At 50.8% G+C, this 18,742-nt stretch overlaps 1 protein-coding gene across 3 annotated transcripts in view; it reads left to right on the plus strand.

Moving 5' to 3' along the window:
* The window catches only part of tmbim1a (transmembrane BAX inhibitor motif containing 1a), a 74,187-nt gene extending 55,445 nt beyond the window's left edge, over window positions 1-18,742 (plus strand). For all 3 annotated transcript variants that reach the window (XM_043694369.2, XM_043694368.2, XM_043694371.2), the window contains exons 8-12: window positions 2,677-2,714; window positions 13,135-13,222; window positions 13,350-13,445; window positions 14,328-14,381; window positions 15,319-18,742. In XM_043694369.2, the coding sequence (XP_043550304.1) occupies window positions 2,677-2,714; window positions 13,135-13,222; window positions 13,350-13,445; window positions 14,328-14,381; window positions 15,319-15,462 (420 nt within the window). In that variant the 3' untranslated portion in view covers window positions 15,463-18,742. The remainder of the gene's footprint in view (window positions 1-2,676; window positions 2,715-13,134; window positions 13,223-13,349; window positions 13,446-14,327; window positions 14,382-15,318) is intronic.

Here is an 18,742-nt window from a genome sequence, read left to right on the forward strand (position 1 = left end):
TCACCTGTGACTATCGATGATACAAATATCTCAGCAAGGGGCCCAGCAATCACTTCTCCAGCTTCCCACAGAGTTCTAGGGTACACCTGATCAGGTCCTGGGGATTTATCCACCTTTATGTATTTTAAGACATCCAGTACTTCCTCCTATGTAATACGGACATTGTTCAAGATATTGCTATTTATTTCCCCAAGTTCTCTAGTTTCCCCTTCTCCACAGTAAACACTGACGCAAAATATTAATTTAGTACAGGCTTGGAGGGCCGAAGGGCCTGTTCCTGGGCTGTAAATTTTCTTTGTTCTTTGTATCTCCTCCATCTCCTGCGGTTCCACCAATAGGCAGCCTTGCTAATCTTTAAGGGGCTCTATTCTCTCTCAAGTTATTCTTTTGTCCTTAATGTATTTGTAGAACCCCTTTAGATTTTGCCCAACCCTATCTGCCAAAGCTATCTCCTCCCTGATTTCCCTATTTAGTATACTCGTACTGCACTTACAGTCTTCTGGGGATTCAGTCAGTCCCTGCTGTGCGCATCTGACATCTGCTTCCCTCTTTTTCTTGATATTTGCTCTTAGTTTGTCTTTCATCATCCTGATCCTGCATCATGACCTTATGGTTTAATTCAATGGCTTCCATTTTCCACCTTTGTGACATTTCCCAACGTCACGTCTGTCTCAGCTTGCCATTGGCCCAGTGTTCCTCCAACTCCCCCCCCTAACAGCATTGTGTCTGTCAGTACACTATAAGAAGCTAGTGAGAGGTAGCTGGGTTTGGGTAGGAAATGTTGGCCCAGCCAGCAATGCCCATGTCCCGTTGAAAGAATTTGTTTTTAAATTGCTGAGACTCCCCCAACTGACCATCCACATTCCAGCCTCCGTAAACATAGAACAGTACAGCATAGGAACAGGCCCTTCGGCCCACCATGACTATACCAACCATGATGCTATTCTAAACTAATCCCATCTTCTTGCCTCTCTCTATTCCCTGCCTGTTCAAGTGACTGTCTAAATGCCTCTTAAACACTGCTTCCATCTCCACTGGCAGCACATTCCAGTACCTACTACCCTCTGTGTAAAATAAAAACCTTGCCTCACACATCTCTTTTAAATTTTCCCTCTCTTGTCTTAAACCTATGTCCCTTAACATTTTACATTTTCACCCTGGAATAAAGACCCCACCTAACCCCCATCTCCATACCTCTCATCATTATATATGCTTCTATCAGATTGTCCCCAGTCTCTGACGCTCTAGTGAAAACAATCCAAGTTTGTCCAACCTCTCCTTATAGTGAATACACTCTGATCCAGGCAGCATCCCACTAAATGTGAGGTGATCCGGTTAAACTTGCTACTTGTATTGGAACATGCACCAAGTCCCGTTCTACCATCTGCCCTGTGCTGCCTGACTTTCACTGACTCCGAGTCAAGTAACATCTGTTTTTATAGACAATAGGTGCAGGAGTAGGCCATTCTGCCCTTCGAGCCTGCACCGTCTGTTTTTCATCTGTTATCTCTGTAATCATCTCCAGTTCCACAACCCTCTGAGATTTCTGTACTCCTGTAATTGCTGGCCTCCTGCATTTCTCCAATTTAATCATTCCACCATTGACACTGTGCCCATAGCTCCCTTGGCTCTGAGGTCTACTACACATTCCCTAAGCCTGTTCTCCCTCCCTTCCATCTCTCTCTCCCTTCCATCTCTCTCTCTCTCTCTCTCTCTCTCTCTCACTCACACACACCAGTCCTAACGTCACCTACTTCTGCTTGGTGTCAGTTTTTTTTATGTTCCCATTCACGGGATGTGGGTGGCACCCAGCATTTATTGCCCGTCCCTAGTTGCCCCTTGAGAAGGTGGGGGTGAGCTGCTTTCTTGACCCACTGCAGTCCATGTGCAGTAGACAATGCCCTTAGGGAGGGAATTCCAGGATCTTGACCCAGTGACACTGAAGGGGCGGCAATATATTTCCAAGTCAGGATGGTTTGAATGTGCGCTTGTGAAGGGTATTATGCTGTTTTATTAGTTCACATACAAAGGAGCAGGCCATTCAGCCCTTAGACCCTGCTCTCTCATTTAACACAATCCTGGCTGATTCAGCACTTCCATGGTGTCTACCAGTACAATCCTAAGAACCATTTACCCCGTTAATAATCAGAAATACATCTCTATTTTAAATCTACCCAGTGACCCTAGTGACTGAGTTTGCATCCAAAGATTCTCCACCCTCCGAGAAAATAAAATCGCATTTCTAACTCGGTGGAACACCTCCCCCCACTTACTTCTTAAAAGGTTCCAGACTTCCCAGACCTTCACTGCACCCAGCCTGTCTGTCCCTTTGTGTCTATGCCGGTTCTAGTTGAAGGCAGCACTGTCAGCCCAGAGTGGGAAGGTTGTTAGTTCAAGTCCCCACTCTGGATACCTGAGTACACAGAATCGGAGCTGCCTCCCTCAGGGCGGATGACCTTGTCGATTATACTCGTGAACCTGCTGGGCTTTTAACAACAGGCTTTCATTCCCAGAATCATTGATCTGGATGTACTTTCTGACACCACCACCATGGGCCATTACCCTGGTGTTGTCTGGAGTATGAGTGCAGTAACATTACCTTTCTGTCCCCTTCCCTGTGCTGGTGCCTGTGATCTCAGTCTTACTGACACCCTCTCCCCTTGTTTCTCCACCCAGACCTTGGCTATGTCATATTTGACTGGAACAATTGCAAGGTACGTACAGTTTTTCTGAGTATACGACAGTGTGTGTGAATGTGTATGTGTCTATGTGAGGGCATCTGACTGAGAGAGAGAGTTTGCAAGTGTGTGTGGGTATGTACGACAGTGAGGGATTGTGCACGATTGTGTGTAAGTGTGTTTGTGTGTGTATATGCGATGCCTTCCACAAGTGAATATCCTACAGAGGCTCATGTAAATGTGTAATTGAACAAGTTCCACACGTGTGAAAGCCTCAGCGCAGAGCTGTGGCCTGATTCTGTGATGCTCATTGTCAGTGATTCCCACCGAACACCGTTATCTCACATTTCAATCTTACCCGAATAGAGGCAATGGGAGAGGGGCATGAGAAACCAAAGGCCTAGGGGCATTAGGTACTGGGGCAATGCAGGCACTGGGGCATTGGGTACTGGGGTAATACAGGTACTGTGGCATTGGGTACTGGGGCAATATAGGCACTGGGGGCATTGGGTACTGGGGTAATACAGGCACTAGGGCATTGGGTACTGGGGTAATACAGGTACTGGGGGCATTGGGTACTGGGGTAATACAGGTACTGTGGCATTGGGTACTGGGGCAATATAGGCACTGGGGGCATTGGGTACTGGGGTAATACAGGCACTAGGGCATTGGGTACTGGGGTAATACAGGTACTGGGGCAATACAGGCACTGGGGCATTGGTTACTGGGGTAATACAGGCACTAGGGCATTGGGTACTGGGGTAATACAGGTACTGGGCAATACAGGCACTGGGGCATTGGGTACTGGGGCAATATAGGCACTGGGGCAATACAGGCACTGGGGCATTGGGTACTGGGGCAATACAGGCACTGGGGCATTGGGTACTGGGGCAATATAGGCACTGGGGGCATTGGGTACTGGGGCAATGCAGGCACTGGGGCATTGGGTACTGGGGTAATACAGATACTGGGGCATTTGGTACTGGGGAAATACAGGCACTGGGGGCATTGGGTACTGGGGCAATACAGATATTGGGGGCGTTGGGTACTGGGGTAATTCAGGCACTGGGGACATTTGGTACTGGGGTAATATAGATACTGGGGCATTGAGTCCTGGGGCAATACAGGCACTGGGGGCATTGGGTACTGGGGTAATATAGATACTGTTGCATTGGGTACTTTGACAACACAGGCACTGGGGGCATTGGGTACTAGGGTAATACAGGCACTGAGGCATTGGGTACTGGGGCAATACAGGCACTGGGGGCATTGGGTACTGGGGCAATACAAATACTGGGGCATTGGGTACTGGGTCAATACTTGCACTGCAGGCATTGGGTACTGGGGTAACACAGCCACTAGGGTATTGGGTACAGGGCTGAAAATGTGTTGCTGGAAAAACGCAGCAGGTCAGGCAGCATCCAAGGAGCAGGAGAATCGACGTTTCGGGCATGAGCCCTTCTTCAGCAACACATTTTCAGCTCTGATCTCCAGCATCTGCAGTCCTCACTTTCTCCTATTGGGTACTGGGGCAATACAGGCACTGGGGGCATTGGGTACTGGGGTAATACAGGCACTGGGGGCATTGGGTACTGGGGGAATACAGGCATTGGGGCATTGGGTACAGGGGTAATTCAGGCACTGAGGCATTGGATACTGGGGCAATACAGGCACTGGGGATACTGGGGTAATACAGATACTGGGGCAATACAGGTACTGGGGGCATTGGGTACTGGGGTAATACTGGCATTGGGGGCATTGGGTACTGGGGCAATACAGATACTGGGGCATTGGGTACTGGGGCAACACAGACACTGGGGTCATTGGGTACTGGGGCAATACAGGCACTGGGGGCATTGGGTACTGGGGCAATATGGGTACTGGGGTAATACAGGTACTGGGGATACTGGGGCAATACAGGTACTGGGGGCATTGGGTACTGGGGTAATACTGGCACTGGGGGCATTGGGTACTGGGGCAATACAGATACTGGGGCATTGGGTACTGGGGCAACACAGGCACTGGGGTCATTGGGTACTGGGGCAATACAGGAACTGGGGGCATTGGGTACTGGGGTGATACAGGCACTGAGGGCATTGGGTACTGGGGCAATATGGGTACTGGGGTAATGCAGGCACTGGGCACATTGGGTACTGGGGCAATACAGGCACTGGGGGCATTGGGTACTGGGGTAATACAGGCACTGGGGGCATTGGGTACTGGGGCAATACAGGCACTGGGGGCATTGGTTACTGGGGGAATACAGGCACTGGGGCATTGGGAACTGGGGCAATACAGGCACTGAGGCATTGGATACTGGGGTAATACAGGCACTGGGGATACTGGGGTAATACAGATACTGGGGCAATACAGGTACTGGGGGCATTGGGTACTGGGGTAATACTGGCATTGGGGGCATTGGGTACTGGGGCAATACAGATACTGGGGCATTGGGTACTGGGGCAACACAGACACTGGGGTCATTGGGTACTGGGGCAATACAGGCACTGGGGGCATTGGGTACTGGGGCAATATGGGTACTGGGGTAATACAGGTACTGGGGATACTGGGGCAATACAGGTACTGGGGGCATTGGGTACTGGGGTAATACTGGCACTGGGGGCATTGGGTACTGGGGCAATACAGGTACTGGGGGCATTGGGTACTGGGGCAATACAGGAACTGGGGGCATTGGGTACTGGGGTGATACAGGCACTGAGGGCATTGGGTACTGGGACAATATGGGTACTGGGGTAATACAGATACTGGGGCATTGGGTACTGGGCAACATAGGCACTGGGGTCATTGGGTACTGGGGCAATACAGGAACTGGGGGCATTGGGTACTGGGGTGATACAGGCACTGAGGGCATTGGGTACTGGGGCAATATGGGTACTGGGGTAATGCAGGCACTGGGCACATTGGGTACTGGGGCAATACAGGCACTGTGGCATTGGGTACTGGGGGATTGGGTACTGGGGCAATACTGATACTGGGGCATTGAGTCCAGGGGCAATACAGGCACTGGAGCATTGGGTACTGGGGTAATACAGGCACTGGGGGCATTGGGTACTGGGGCAATACAGGCACTGGGGGAATTGGTTAGGTAATACAGGCACTGGGGGCATTGGGAACTGGGGCAATACAGGCACTGGGAGCATTGGGTACTGGGGTAATACTGGCACTGGGGGCATTGGGTACTTGGGCAATACAGATACTGGGGCAGTGGGACCTGGGGCAATACAGCCACTGGGGCAATACAGATACTGGGGCAGTGAGCCCTGGGGCAATACAGCTACTGGAGCATTGGGTACTGGGTCAATACAGGCACTGGGGTAATACAGGCACTGTGGCATTGGGTACTGGGGCACTACAGATTCTGGGGTTTTGGGTCCTGGGGCAATACAGGCACTGGGGGCATTGAGTACTGGGGCAATACAGGCTCTGGGGCAATGGGTATTGGGGCAATACAGGCAGTGGGTACTGAGGTAATACAGATACGGGGGCATTGGGTCCTGGGGTAATACAGGCACTGGGGCATTGTGTACTGGGGCAATACAGACATTGGGGTATTGGGTACTGGGGTAATGCAGATACTGGGGCATTGGGTACTGGGGTAATACAGGCACTGGGGGCTTTGGGTACTGGGGTAACACAGGCACTGGGGCATTGGGTACTGGGGCAATACAGTCACTGGGGCATTGGGTACTGGGTCAATACAGGCACTGGGGTAATACAGGCACTGGGGCATTGTGTACTGGGGCAATACAGGCACTGGGGTAATACAGATACTGGGGCATTGGGTACTGGGGCACTACAGATTCTGGGGTTTTGGGTCCTGGGGCAATACAGGCACTGGGGGCATTGGGTACTGGGGTAATATGGGTACTGGGGTAATACAGGTACTGGGGATACTGGGGCAATACAGGTACTGGAGGCATTGGGTACTGGGGTAATACTGGCACTGGGGGCATTGGGTACTGGGGCAATACAGATACTGGGGCATTGGGTACTGGGGCAACACAGGCACTGGGGTCATTGGGTACTGGGGCAATACAGGAACTGGGGGCATTGGGTACTGGGGTGATACAGGCACTGAGGGCATTGGGTACTGGGGCAATATGGGTACTGGGGTAATGCAGGCACTGGGCACATTGGGTACTGGGGCAATACAGGCACTGGGGGCATTGGGTACTGGGGTAATACAGGCACTGGGGGCATTGGGTACTGGGGCAATACAGGCACTGGGGGCATTGGTTACTGGGGGAATACAGGCACTGGGGCATTGGGAACTGGGGCAATACAGGCACTGAGGCATTGGATACTGGGGTAATACAGGCACTGGGGATACTGGGGTAATACAGATACTGGGGCAATACAGGTACTGGGGGCATTGGGTACTGGGGTAATACTGGCATTGGGGGCATTGGGTACTGGGGCAATACAGATACTGGGGCATTGGGTACTGGGGCAACACAGACACTGGGGTCATTGGGTACTGGGGCAATACAGGCACTGGGGGCATTGGGTACTGGAGCAATATGGGTACTGGGGTAATACAGGTACTGAGGATACTGGGGCAATACAGGTACTGGGGGCATTGGGTACTGGGGTAATACTGGCACTGGGGGCATTGGGTACTGGGGCAATACAGATACTAGGGCATTGGGTACTGGGGCAACACAGACACTGGGGTCATTGGGTACTGGGGCAATACAGGCACTGGGGGCATTGGGTACTGGGGCAATACAGGCACTGGGGGCATTGGGTACTGGGGTGATACAGGCACTGAGGGCATTGGGTACTGGGGTAATACAGGCACTGGGGGCATTGGGTACTGGGGCAATACAGGCACTGGGGGCATTGGTTAGGTAATACAGGCACTGGGGGCATTGGGAACTGGGGCAATACAGGCACTGGGAGCATTGGGTACTGGGGTAATACTGGCACTGGGGGCATTGGGTACTTGGGCAATACAGATACTGGGGCAGTGGGACCTGGGGCAATACAGCCACTGGGGCAATACAGCTACTGGAGCATTGGGTACTGGGTCAATACAGGCACTGGGGTAATACAGGCACTGTGGCATTGGGTACTGGGGCACTACAGATTCTGGGGTTTTGGGTCCTGGGGCAATACAGGCACTGGGGGCAATACAGGCTCTGGGGCAATGGGTATTGGGGCAATACAGGCAGTGGGTACTGAGGTAATACAGATACGGGGGCATTGGGTCCTGGGGTAATACAGGCACTGGGGTATTGTGTACTGGGGCAATACAGGCACTGTGGCATTGGGTACTGGGGGATTGGGTACTGGGGCAATACTGATACTGGGGCATTGAGTCCAGGGGCAATACAGGCACTGGAGCATTGGGTACTGGGGTAATACAGGCACTGGGGGCATTGGGTACTGGGGCAATACAGGCACTGGGGGCATTGGTTAGGTTATACAGGCACTGGGGGCATTGGGAACTGGGGCAATACAGGCACTGGGAGCATTGGGTACTGGGGTAATACTGGCACTGGGGGCATTGGGTACTTGGGCAATACAGATACTGGGGCAGTGAGACCTGGGGCAATACAGCCACTGGGGCAATACAGATACTGGGGCAGTGAGCCCTGGGGCAATACAGCTACTGGAGCATTGGGTACTGGGTCAATACAGGCACTGGGGTAATACAGGCACTGTGGCATTGGGTACTGGGGCACTACAGATTCTGGGGTTTTGGTTCCTGGGGCAATACAGGCACTGGGGGCATTGAGTACTGGGGCAATACAGGCTCTGGGGCAATGGGTATTGGGGCAATACAGGCAGTGGGTACTGAGGTAATACAGATACGGGGGCATTGGGTCCTGGGGTAATACAGGCACTGGGGCATTGTGTACTGGGGCAATACAGACATTGGGGTATTGGGTACTGGGGTAATGCAGATACTGGGGCATTGGGTACTGGGGTAATACAGGCACTGGGGGCTTTGGGTACTGGGGTAACACAGGCACTGGGGCATTGGGTACTGGGGCAATACAGTCACTGGGGCATTGGGTACTGGGTCAATACAGGCACTGGGGTAATTCAGGCACTGGGGCATTGTGTACTGGGGCAATACAGGCACTGGGGTAATACAGGCACTGTGGCATTGGGTACTGGGGCACTACAGATTCTGGGGTTTTGGGTCCTGGGGCAATACAGGCACTGGGGGCATTGAGTACTGGGGCAATACAGGCTCTGGGGCAATGGGTATTGGGGCAATACAGGCAGTGGGTACTGAGGTAATACAGATACGGGGGCATTGGGTCCTGGGGTAATACAGGCACTGGGGCATTGGGTACTGGGGTAATACAGGCACTGGCGCATTGGGTACTGGGGTAATACAGGCACTGGCGCATTGGGTACTGGTTTAATACAGGTACTAGGGCATTGGGTACTGGGGCAATACAGGCACTGGAGCAGTGGGTACTGGGGTAATAAAGATACGGGGGCGTTGGGTACTGGAGCAATACAGCCTTTTGGGCATTGGGCGCTGGGGCAATACAGATACTGTAGCATTGGGTACTGGGGCAATACTGGCACTGTGGGCGTTGGGTACTGAGGCAATACAGATACTGTGGCATTGGGTACTGGGGCAATACAGGCTCTGGGGCATTGGGTACTGGGGTAATCCAGATACTGGGGCATTGGTTACTGGGGCCATACAGGCACTGGGGCATTGGGTACCGGTTTAATACAGGTACTAGGGCATTGGGTACTGGGGCAATACAGGCACTGGGGCAGTGGGTACTGGGGTAATAAAGATACGGGGGCGTTGGGTACTGGGGCAATGCAGGTACTGGGGCAATACAGGCACTGGGCGCTAGGGCAATACAGATACTGTAGCATTGGGTACTGGGGCAATACAGGCACTGGGGGCATTGGGTACTGGGGTAATACAGGCACTGGGGGCATTGGGTACTAGGGGAATACAGGCATTGGGGCATTGGGTACAGGGGTAATACAGGCACTGAGGCATTGGATACTGGGGCAATATAGGCACTGGGGATACTGGGGTAATACAGATACTGGGGCAATACAGGTACTGGGGGCATTGGGTACTGGGGTAATACTGGCATTGGGGGCATTGGGTACTGGTGCAATACAGATACTGGGGCATTGGGTACTGGGGTAATACTGGCATTGGGGGCATTGGGTACTGGGGCAATACAGATACTGGGGCATTGGGTACTGGGGCAACACAGACACTGGGGTCATTGGGTACTGGGGCAATACAGGTACTGGGGGCATTGGGTACTGGGGCAATATGGGTACTGGGGTAATACAGGTACTGGGGATACTGGGGCAATACAGGTACTGGGGGCATTGGGTACTGGGGTAATACTGGCACTGGGGGCATTGGGTACTGGGGCAATACAGATACTGGGGCATTGGGTACTGGGGCAACACAGGCACTGGGGTCATTGGGTACTGGGGCAATACAGGAACTGGGGGCATTGGGTACTGGGGTGATACAGGCACTGAGGGCTTTGGGTACTGGGGCATTGGGTACTGGGGTAATACAGGCACTGGGGGCATTGGGTACTGGGGCAATACAGGCACTGGGGGCATTGGTTACTGGGGGAATACAGGCACTGGGGCATTGGGAACTGGGGCAATACAGGCACTGAGGCATTGGATACTGGGGTAATACAGGCACTGGGGATACTGGGGTAATGCAGATACTGGGGCAACACAGGCACTGGGGTCATTGGGTACTGGGGCAATACAGGAACTGGGGGCATTGGGTACTGGGGTGATACAGGCACTGAGGGCATTGGGTACTGGGGCAATATGGGTACTGGGGTAATACAGGCACTGGGCGCATTGGGTACTGGGGCAATACAGGCACTGGGGGCATTGGGTACTGGGGTGTTACAGGCACTGAGGGCATTGGGTACTGGGGTAATACAGGCACTGGGCGCATTGGGTACTGGGGCAATACAGGCACTGGGGGCATTGGGTACTGGGGTGTTACAGGCACTGAGGGCATTGGGTACTGGGGTAATACAGGCACTGGGGGCATTGGGAACTGGGGCAATACAGACACCTGGGGCATTGGGTACTGGGGTAATACTGGCACTGGGGGTATTGGGTACTTGGGCAATACAGATACTGGGGCAGTGGGACCTGGGGCAATACAGCCACTGGGGCAATACAGATACTGGGGCAGTGAGCCCTGGGGCAATACAGCTACTGGAGCATTGGGTACTGGGTCAATACAGGCACTGGGGTAATACAGGCACTGGGGCATTGTGTACTGGGGCAATACAGGCACTGTGGCATTGGGTACTGGGGGATTGGGAACTGGGGCAATACTGTTACTGGGGCATTGAGTCCAGGGGCAATACAGGCACTGGGGCATTGGGTACTGGGGCAATACAGGCACTGGGGTCATTGCGTACTGGGATAATACAGACAGTGGTTCATTGGGTACTGGCGCGATACAGGCACTGGGGGCAATGGTTACTGGGGCATTGGGTACTGGGGCAATACAGACTTTGGGGTATTGGGTACTGGGGTAATGCAGATACTGGGGCATTGGGTACTGGGGTAATACAGGCACTGGGGGCTTTGGGTACTGGGGCAATACGGGCACTGGGGGATTGGGTACTGGGGCAATACAGTCACTGGGGCATTGAGTCCAGGGGCAATACAGGCACTGGGGGCAATGGGTACTGGGGTAACACAGGCACTGGGGCATTGGGTACTGGGGCAATACAGTCACTGGGGCATTGGGTACTGGGGCAATACAGGCACTGGGGTAATACAGGCACTGGGGCATTGTGTACTGGGGCAATACAGGCACTGGGGCATTGGGTCCTGGGGCAATACAGGCACTGAGGACATTGGGTACTGGGGCAATACAAGGACTGGGGGCATTGGATCCTGGGGCAAAACAGGCACTGAGGGCATTGGGTACTAGGGCAATACCGACACTGGGCATTGGGTACTCGGGTAATACAGGCACTGGGACATTGAGTACTGGGGCAATACAGGCACTGGGGTCATTGGGTACTGGGGCAATACAGGCACTGAGGACATTGGCTACTGGGGCAATACAAGTACTGGGGGCATTGGGTCCTGGGGCAAAACAGGCACTGAGGGCATTGGGTACTGGGGCAATACCGACACTGGGCATTGGGTACTCGGGTAATACAGGCACTGGGACATTGGGTACTGGGGCAATACAGGCACAGGGAGCATTGGGTACTGGGGCAATACAGGCACTGGGACATTGGGTACTGGGGCAATACAGGCACTGGGGGCATTGGGTACTGGGGCAAGACAGGTACTGGGCCATTGTTTACTGGGGCAATACAGATACTGGGAGCATTGGGTACTGGGAGTATTGGATACTGAGGGTATTGGATACTGGGAGTATTGTTTAGCAGGAGCAATACAAGCATTGAGAGCAAGATATCCATGACAGGAGTAACCAGAGGGGCACAGCTTGTGGGTAATTAACAGGCACTGGGGGCGTTGGGTACTAAGGAGTACAGATACTGTGGCATTGGGTACTGGGGCAATACAGGCTCTGGGGCATTGGAACATTTTCCCATCACCTGGGGAAGGGAAATGAGTCGATGGGAAGGAATGCAGTGTTCTGGCAGCTGACCGTCTTGATTCTGGAGGGGCCTGATTCCCTGCAAATATCACTGAGGATCAAAACCTCACAAGGCCATCCTGCTCCTCATTGAAATGAGGAAAGTCTCTCCAGGCTGGGATCCTTGTCCTTCCAGCAGACTGGCTGACAGGAAAACTTCATCGAGGAGTTCAGAATCAGGAACGATCTTCCCGGACAAATACAGCAAGGAGAAAGTTTCTCACAACAGCATGGTCAGGAAGTGGATGGACACAGTGAGCTGGCAACTAGGGCAAGAGCCAAAGTGAAAGATGAGTAGGTCTGGAGGAACTCAGCAGGAGTTGTGGAGAGAGAACCAGTTTCACATCCAGTGACCCTTCATTGGAACTGATTTCATCAGTGTTCTGAAAAAAGGAAACTGGACCCGAAACATGAATTCTGCTTTTCTGTACCCATCGATGCTGCCAAACCTGCTGAGTTTCTCCAGCAATTTCTGTTTTTGGTTCAGATCTCCAGCATTTGAAGTTCTTTGTTTTATGGAACTTTTATTCTATGCAGTGAGTTGTTGTGATCTGGGAGGGTGTGGGCAGCAGATTCACCAGGAACTTTCAAAAGGTGGAATAGGAGAAATAGTTGAGGAGGCAGCTACCTGCAGCACTATGGAGGAAGTGGATTGGAAGAGAGGGTCGAATTTAATAATTCACTCGAAGAGCTGACACAAGTACGATGGGCCAAAAGGCCTCCTGCTGTACTGTTGGCTTTGATGTCGGGTACTTGGAGCTGATGTGAGCTCTGTCTTCAGGGTCTGTGTGGGTAAGTAACCTTTCATTCTTCTGTCCGCAGTTACTACAGCACCAAATCTGTGTTTCTCTGCCTGGGGATCACCGCTTTGGTGTGTCTTGGGGTCACCATCTTCTGCTTCCAGACTAAGGTAACCAAAGAGGGAGAGGGAGAGGGGTACAGCTGCTGAGGGTGAAGGGCTAGGTGGGGGGGCGGGGGGGGGGGCTGTTGTGACAGGTTGTGTTGAGAATTAATAGCTGCAATGATTTGTGCTCCAGGTGGATTTCACCTCATGTGGTGGCCTGTTCTGTGTTCTGGGAATTGGCCTCTTCGTTGCTGGGATTGTAGTTACAATTGTCCTGTCCTTCAAATATGTAAGTAATGGCCAAAATTCTCCACGTCACTGTGAGGGATTTTGTGTGTGCGCACGCGCACGTGCACGTGTGCATTTCTCTCTGTCTCTCTCTCTCTCTGTCTATGTCTATGTCTATGTCTGTCTTGGAGTTTGAAGTTACTCAATTGAGGAAAAACAGTAATCGAGGTGATCACAGATTGATAGATACTCGAGGGGAAATCAAGGGTCACAGGAAAAACGCAGGAAAGTGGACATGAAGAATGTTGGATCAGCTATGATCCTGTTGAATAGCAGAGCAGAGTTGAAGGGCTGAATGACCTACTCCTGTTCCCAGTTCTTAAGTTCTCATACTTAGGAACACAAGGAATCAATCTGCATTGATTGTAGCAGAATGGGAAGTCTCCTTAAGGGGTGTGTACAGTATATCTGTGAAATAGTTTTCTTAAAAACAGAAATTGCTGGAAAAGCTCAGCGGGTCTAGCAGCATCTGTGGAGAGACCCAGAGTGAATGTTTTGGGTCCTATGACTCTTCCTCAGTATGGTTCTGAAACCATTAACTCTGATTTCTCTCCGTAAATGCTGCCAGACCTGCTGAGGTTTACCAGCAATTTCTGCTTTTGTTTCTGATTTACAATATTAGCAGTTCTTTCGATTTCCAAATTGTTTTTTTACTTTCTTTAAAACTAAGAGGAGGAGGTCCTGCTCCTAAATTATCCACAAGTTATAGTTACCTATAATTCCAAGTCAGGATGATGAGGGACTTGGAGGGGAACTTACAGGGGGTGGTGTTCCCATGTATCTGCTGCCCTTGTCCTTCGAGATGGAAGTGGTCGAGGGTTTGGAAGGTGCTACTGAGGAGGTTAAATGCTGCAAATAATCCAATGTGTTTGTGTTCCGGCAGATTCCATGGCTTCACATGCTGTATTCTGCAATCGCAGCCATTGTTTTCACTCTGGTAAGGGATGTTGACTTTTGTCAGTAAATCGTGTCCAGATCTCAGCTCGGCTGACTGTCACGGCAGACTCTTGTATCACTAACTGTATCATTCATACTACAGAGTAAAGCTCTCTCTTCACTGTCCCCATCAAACCCTCACAGGACAGGAACTACATGGGGTTAGATACAGAGTAAAGTTCCCTCTACACTGTCCCCATCAAACACTCCCAGGACAGGGACAGCACAGGGTTAGATACAGAGTAAAGTTCCCTCTACACTGTCCCCATCAAACACTCCCAGGACAGGGACAGCACAGGGTTAGATACAGAGTAAAGTTCCCTCTACATTGTCCCCATCAAACACTCCCAGGACAGGGACAGCACAGGGTTAGATACAGAGTAAAGTTCCCTCTATACTGTCCCTATCAAACACTCCCAGGACAGGGACAGCGTGGGATTAGATACAGAGTAAAGCTCCCTCTACACTGTCCCCCCATCAAACACTCCCAGGACAGGGTCAGCACGGGGTTAGATACAGAACCCTGTACACTGCCACAATTTCTGGATGAATTCCCTCGGTTGTGTGACTATGGCATGGCCATTTCCTGTTTATTTCAAAGACCGGTGCCATTTCACAGCAGAACAGACGTTAACAATTGCCTTGACTCAAGGTGTCACAGCAATGCAGAGCTGGTGTCCTCAGACATGGACACTGACCCCTCCTGGTGAAGCAGGGGAGCAGTTTCCTCTCTCTCCGCTCCCTCAGTGTGGGGGTGGGAGGGTGTTGTGAGCCTTTTGTCTTGACGTCTGCCTTATCGGACAGCCTGGATCATTCCCACACATCTGCTCCTGCCTTCACCCCCCCCAACCCCCCAAAACCCCCAACTTCGGCCTTCATTAATCCTCACTCTCTCTCTCTCTCTCTCCTCCCCTCTCCCTCGCTCTGTTTCTCTCTAGTTTTTGGCATTTGACACCCAGCTGATCCTGGGAAACAGGAAACATTCCATCAGCCCGGAGGAATATGTTTATGGTGCACTCCGTCTCTACGTCGACATTGTCCAAATCTTCATCCACCTTCTTCAGCTGTTTGGATCCAGATGAAGACACAAGGTGCAGTCCTATTACAGGCACAACTCTTCAGCTTCCCTCCTTCTGTCCTTTCTTTGTACAAAATAACCTCATGCTTGTAGAATGTAGGAAAGACATTACCTTCAGTGCAATTGGAATCATCAGTCACGGACTCCCCCGATCATCCACCCCATACCAGCCTGGTCTTGGAAAGAAATCAATTCTAAAATAGAACCAAAACCACTGGTCAAACCGAACAGGTCTGACGACTCTCTCTGGAGAGAGAGTGACAGAGTGAATGTTTGATGAGAACTGGAAAGATGCTTTAAACAAGTCAAAGCCATAGGAATTGTGAAGAAAATTAGATTCCCTACAATGTGGAAAGAGGCCCATTTGGCCCAACCAGTCCACACTGACTCTCCGAAGAGTAATCCACCCAGATCCATTTCCCTCTGACTAATGCACCTAACACTATGGACAACTTAGCATGGCTAATTCACCTGACCACATCTTTGGACTGTGGGAGAAAACCCATGCAGACACGGGGAGAACAGGCACACTCCACAGACTGTCACCCGAGGGTGGAATCGAACCTGGGACCCTGGTGCTGTGAGGCAGCAGTGCTAACCGTGCTGCCCCTAAAAGAGGGTTTGGGATAAACTGAAAAGTAATTGATCAGAAACGTTAACTCTGTGACTTTCTGTGCACATGCTGCCTGACCTGCTGATTATTTCCTGCAGTTTCTGTTCATTTCAGACTGTTCGTTCTGTTCAGGCTGAAGCATTCCGCACAGATACATGGTGATACTTTAGGATCAGGGTCTCAAAGCCATAGCCTTCCAGGCAGCAGTGATCCCAATTGGCTTTAAAGATTTGGAATGCCTGCACTGGGCATCTCAAAACACTGGAGAGGTCCCACCAGTATCACCTTCAGAAGATCCTCCAAATCCAAGGGCAGAAAAGGGAGTCTCACAGCAATATCCTCTCCCGCCATTGAAGGGACAGTCTATCAAAACCTGGGCTCCACTGGGCAGTACATGTCATTTGTGAGCCTGATCTGGATTCCCAATGAGACTGCTCGACTCGGACTTCCAAGGTAGGAAACACCTTCTAGACGTCCTCAAAGCCTCCCTGAAGAGGTGTCAACCATCCCGATGACTCATGGAGGCCCTAGCCGTGAATGATCAAAATGGAGAATGTTCACTTGGGAAGACCGCTGGGACATCGAGAGACTGGCAAAGGAGATTGGCAAAAACACAGAGAAGGTACTGAGGAGAAGTGTTTGTGTTTTCCTCTGTGAGTTGTAAATTGCCTGGAAGGGCGATTGAAGCAAAGTCAACAGGAACTTTCAAAAAAAGGAATTGGAGAAATGGTTGACGGGGGGAATTTTGGTATAGAGCGAGTGGGGGAAATCGGCACGAACCTGAGCTCTCTACCAAAGAGCCAGTATAGGAGTGATGGGTTGAATGGCCAGCCTGTGCAGTAAGAGATATTGATTGTTTTGTTATTCTGTGACTGTTTTGCTGATTTGACTTTAGCTATACAACGCTGTCTATGTTTATCATAAAACTGAGTGTTTCACTCACTATGGTTCAAATCATTTACATCTAAACATGAGAACACAGTCACATGATCATGTCAGCCGGAAGCTTTGTTTAATTTTTCTGAATGGTGCAGATTAACTCTTCATCGGTACTTAGACAATAAATGCTGGCCAAAGCAGCTCTGACCACATTCCAACAATGCTTTACAAAGACCAGGAGGAGGCCATTCAGCCCCTTGAGCCTGTCACACAGAATTGGAGGAGCCCATTCAGTCCCTCAAGCCTGTTACTCAGAACTGGAGGAGGCCATTCAGCCCCTCAAGCCTGTTACACAGAACTAGAGGAGGCCATTCAGCCCCTCAAGCCTGTTACACAAAACTGGAGGAGGCCATTCAGTCCCTCAAGCCTGTTACTCAGAACTGGAGGAGGCCATTCAGCCCCTCAAGCCTGTTACTCAGAACTGGAGGAGGCCATTCAGCCCCTCAAGCCTGTTACTCAGAACTGGAGGAGGCCATTCAGCCCCTCAAGCCTGTTACACAGAACTAGAGGAGGCCATTCAGCCCCTCAAGCCTGTTACACAAAACTGGAGGAGCCCATTCAGTCCCTCAAGCCTGTTACTCAGAACTGGAGGAGGCCATTCAGCCCCTCAAGCCTGTTACACAGAACTGGAGGAGGCCATTCAGCCCCTCAAGCCTGTTACACAGAACTGGAGGAGGCCATTCAGTCCCTCAAGCCTGTTACACAGAACTAGAAGAGGCCATTCAGCCCCTCAAGCCTGTTACACAGAACTGCAGAAGGCCATTCAGCCCCTCAAACCTGTTACACAGAACTGGAGTAAACTTGAGGAGGCAATGGAGCATGTTATAATCACTAGACTATTTAATCCAGAGAGCCAGGAAATATTCTCCAGACTTGTTTTTGAATCCCACTGCAGCAAATGGTGGAATTAGAAGTCTAAGGATGACCATTAAACCATTGTCAAATTTCAGGAAACCACCTGGTTCACCGATGTTCGATAAGAAAAGAAACTGTCATCCTCACCTGGTCTGGTCTACATGTGACTCCAGACCCACAGCAATATGTTTGACTCTTAAATGCCCTCTTAGAGATGGGCAATAAATGATGGTGGATTCAGTAGTACCCCCATCCTGTGAATGAATAAAATAATTTAGCCCCTCAAGTCTGTTACACAGGAACAGGAGGTGTTTCTGCGCCTCAGGACTGTTACATTTGAAATAAGAGACCATTCAGCTCTTTGAGTTTGTTATATAGGAACTGGAGACCTTTCAGCCCCCCTAGCTATTCTGCCATTCGGCAGATCATGGCGAAGTATATCTCCAACTCTATCTACTATTCCTTGATTTACCTATCAATAAAAATTGATCAATTTCAGTGTGGAAATTTTCAGTTGATCTTCAAACCCCTCAAAATTCAGGGGGAGAGTGAGTTTTAAATTTCCACTCTCCTTTGTGTGAGTATGTGTTTCTTGGTATCGCCCCCGAATGACTCAGCTTGACGCGAAGATGTAGTTTCCGACCAGAGGAAACATATTTCCTGCGCTGAATTTTACAAATCTCATCAGTCACTTTGAATATCTCAATCAGATGTGCATCTCAATCTTCCATACTGACAAAATTGCTCTACATTATTGTGTAAACATTATAATGAATTATTGCTGCTTTACAATTTTATTTACCTGCTGAATGTTTACAATGTTTGTTTCAGTTGCTGTATTCTGTACAATATTGTATTAAAATGCTTTTGATTACAA

Source organism: Chiloscyllium plagiosum, unplaced genomic scaffold (assembly GCF_037043375.1).
Source record: "Chiloscyllium plagiosum isolate Xiang-an unplaced genomic scaffold, Cpla_swu_hap1 HiC_scaffold_7, whole genome shotgun sequence".
In the NCBI taxonomy this organism is placed as follows: Eukaryota; Metazoa; Chordata; class Chondrichthyes; order Orectolobiformes; family Hemiscylliidae; genus Chiloscyllium; species Chiloscyllium plagiosum.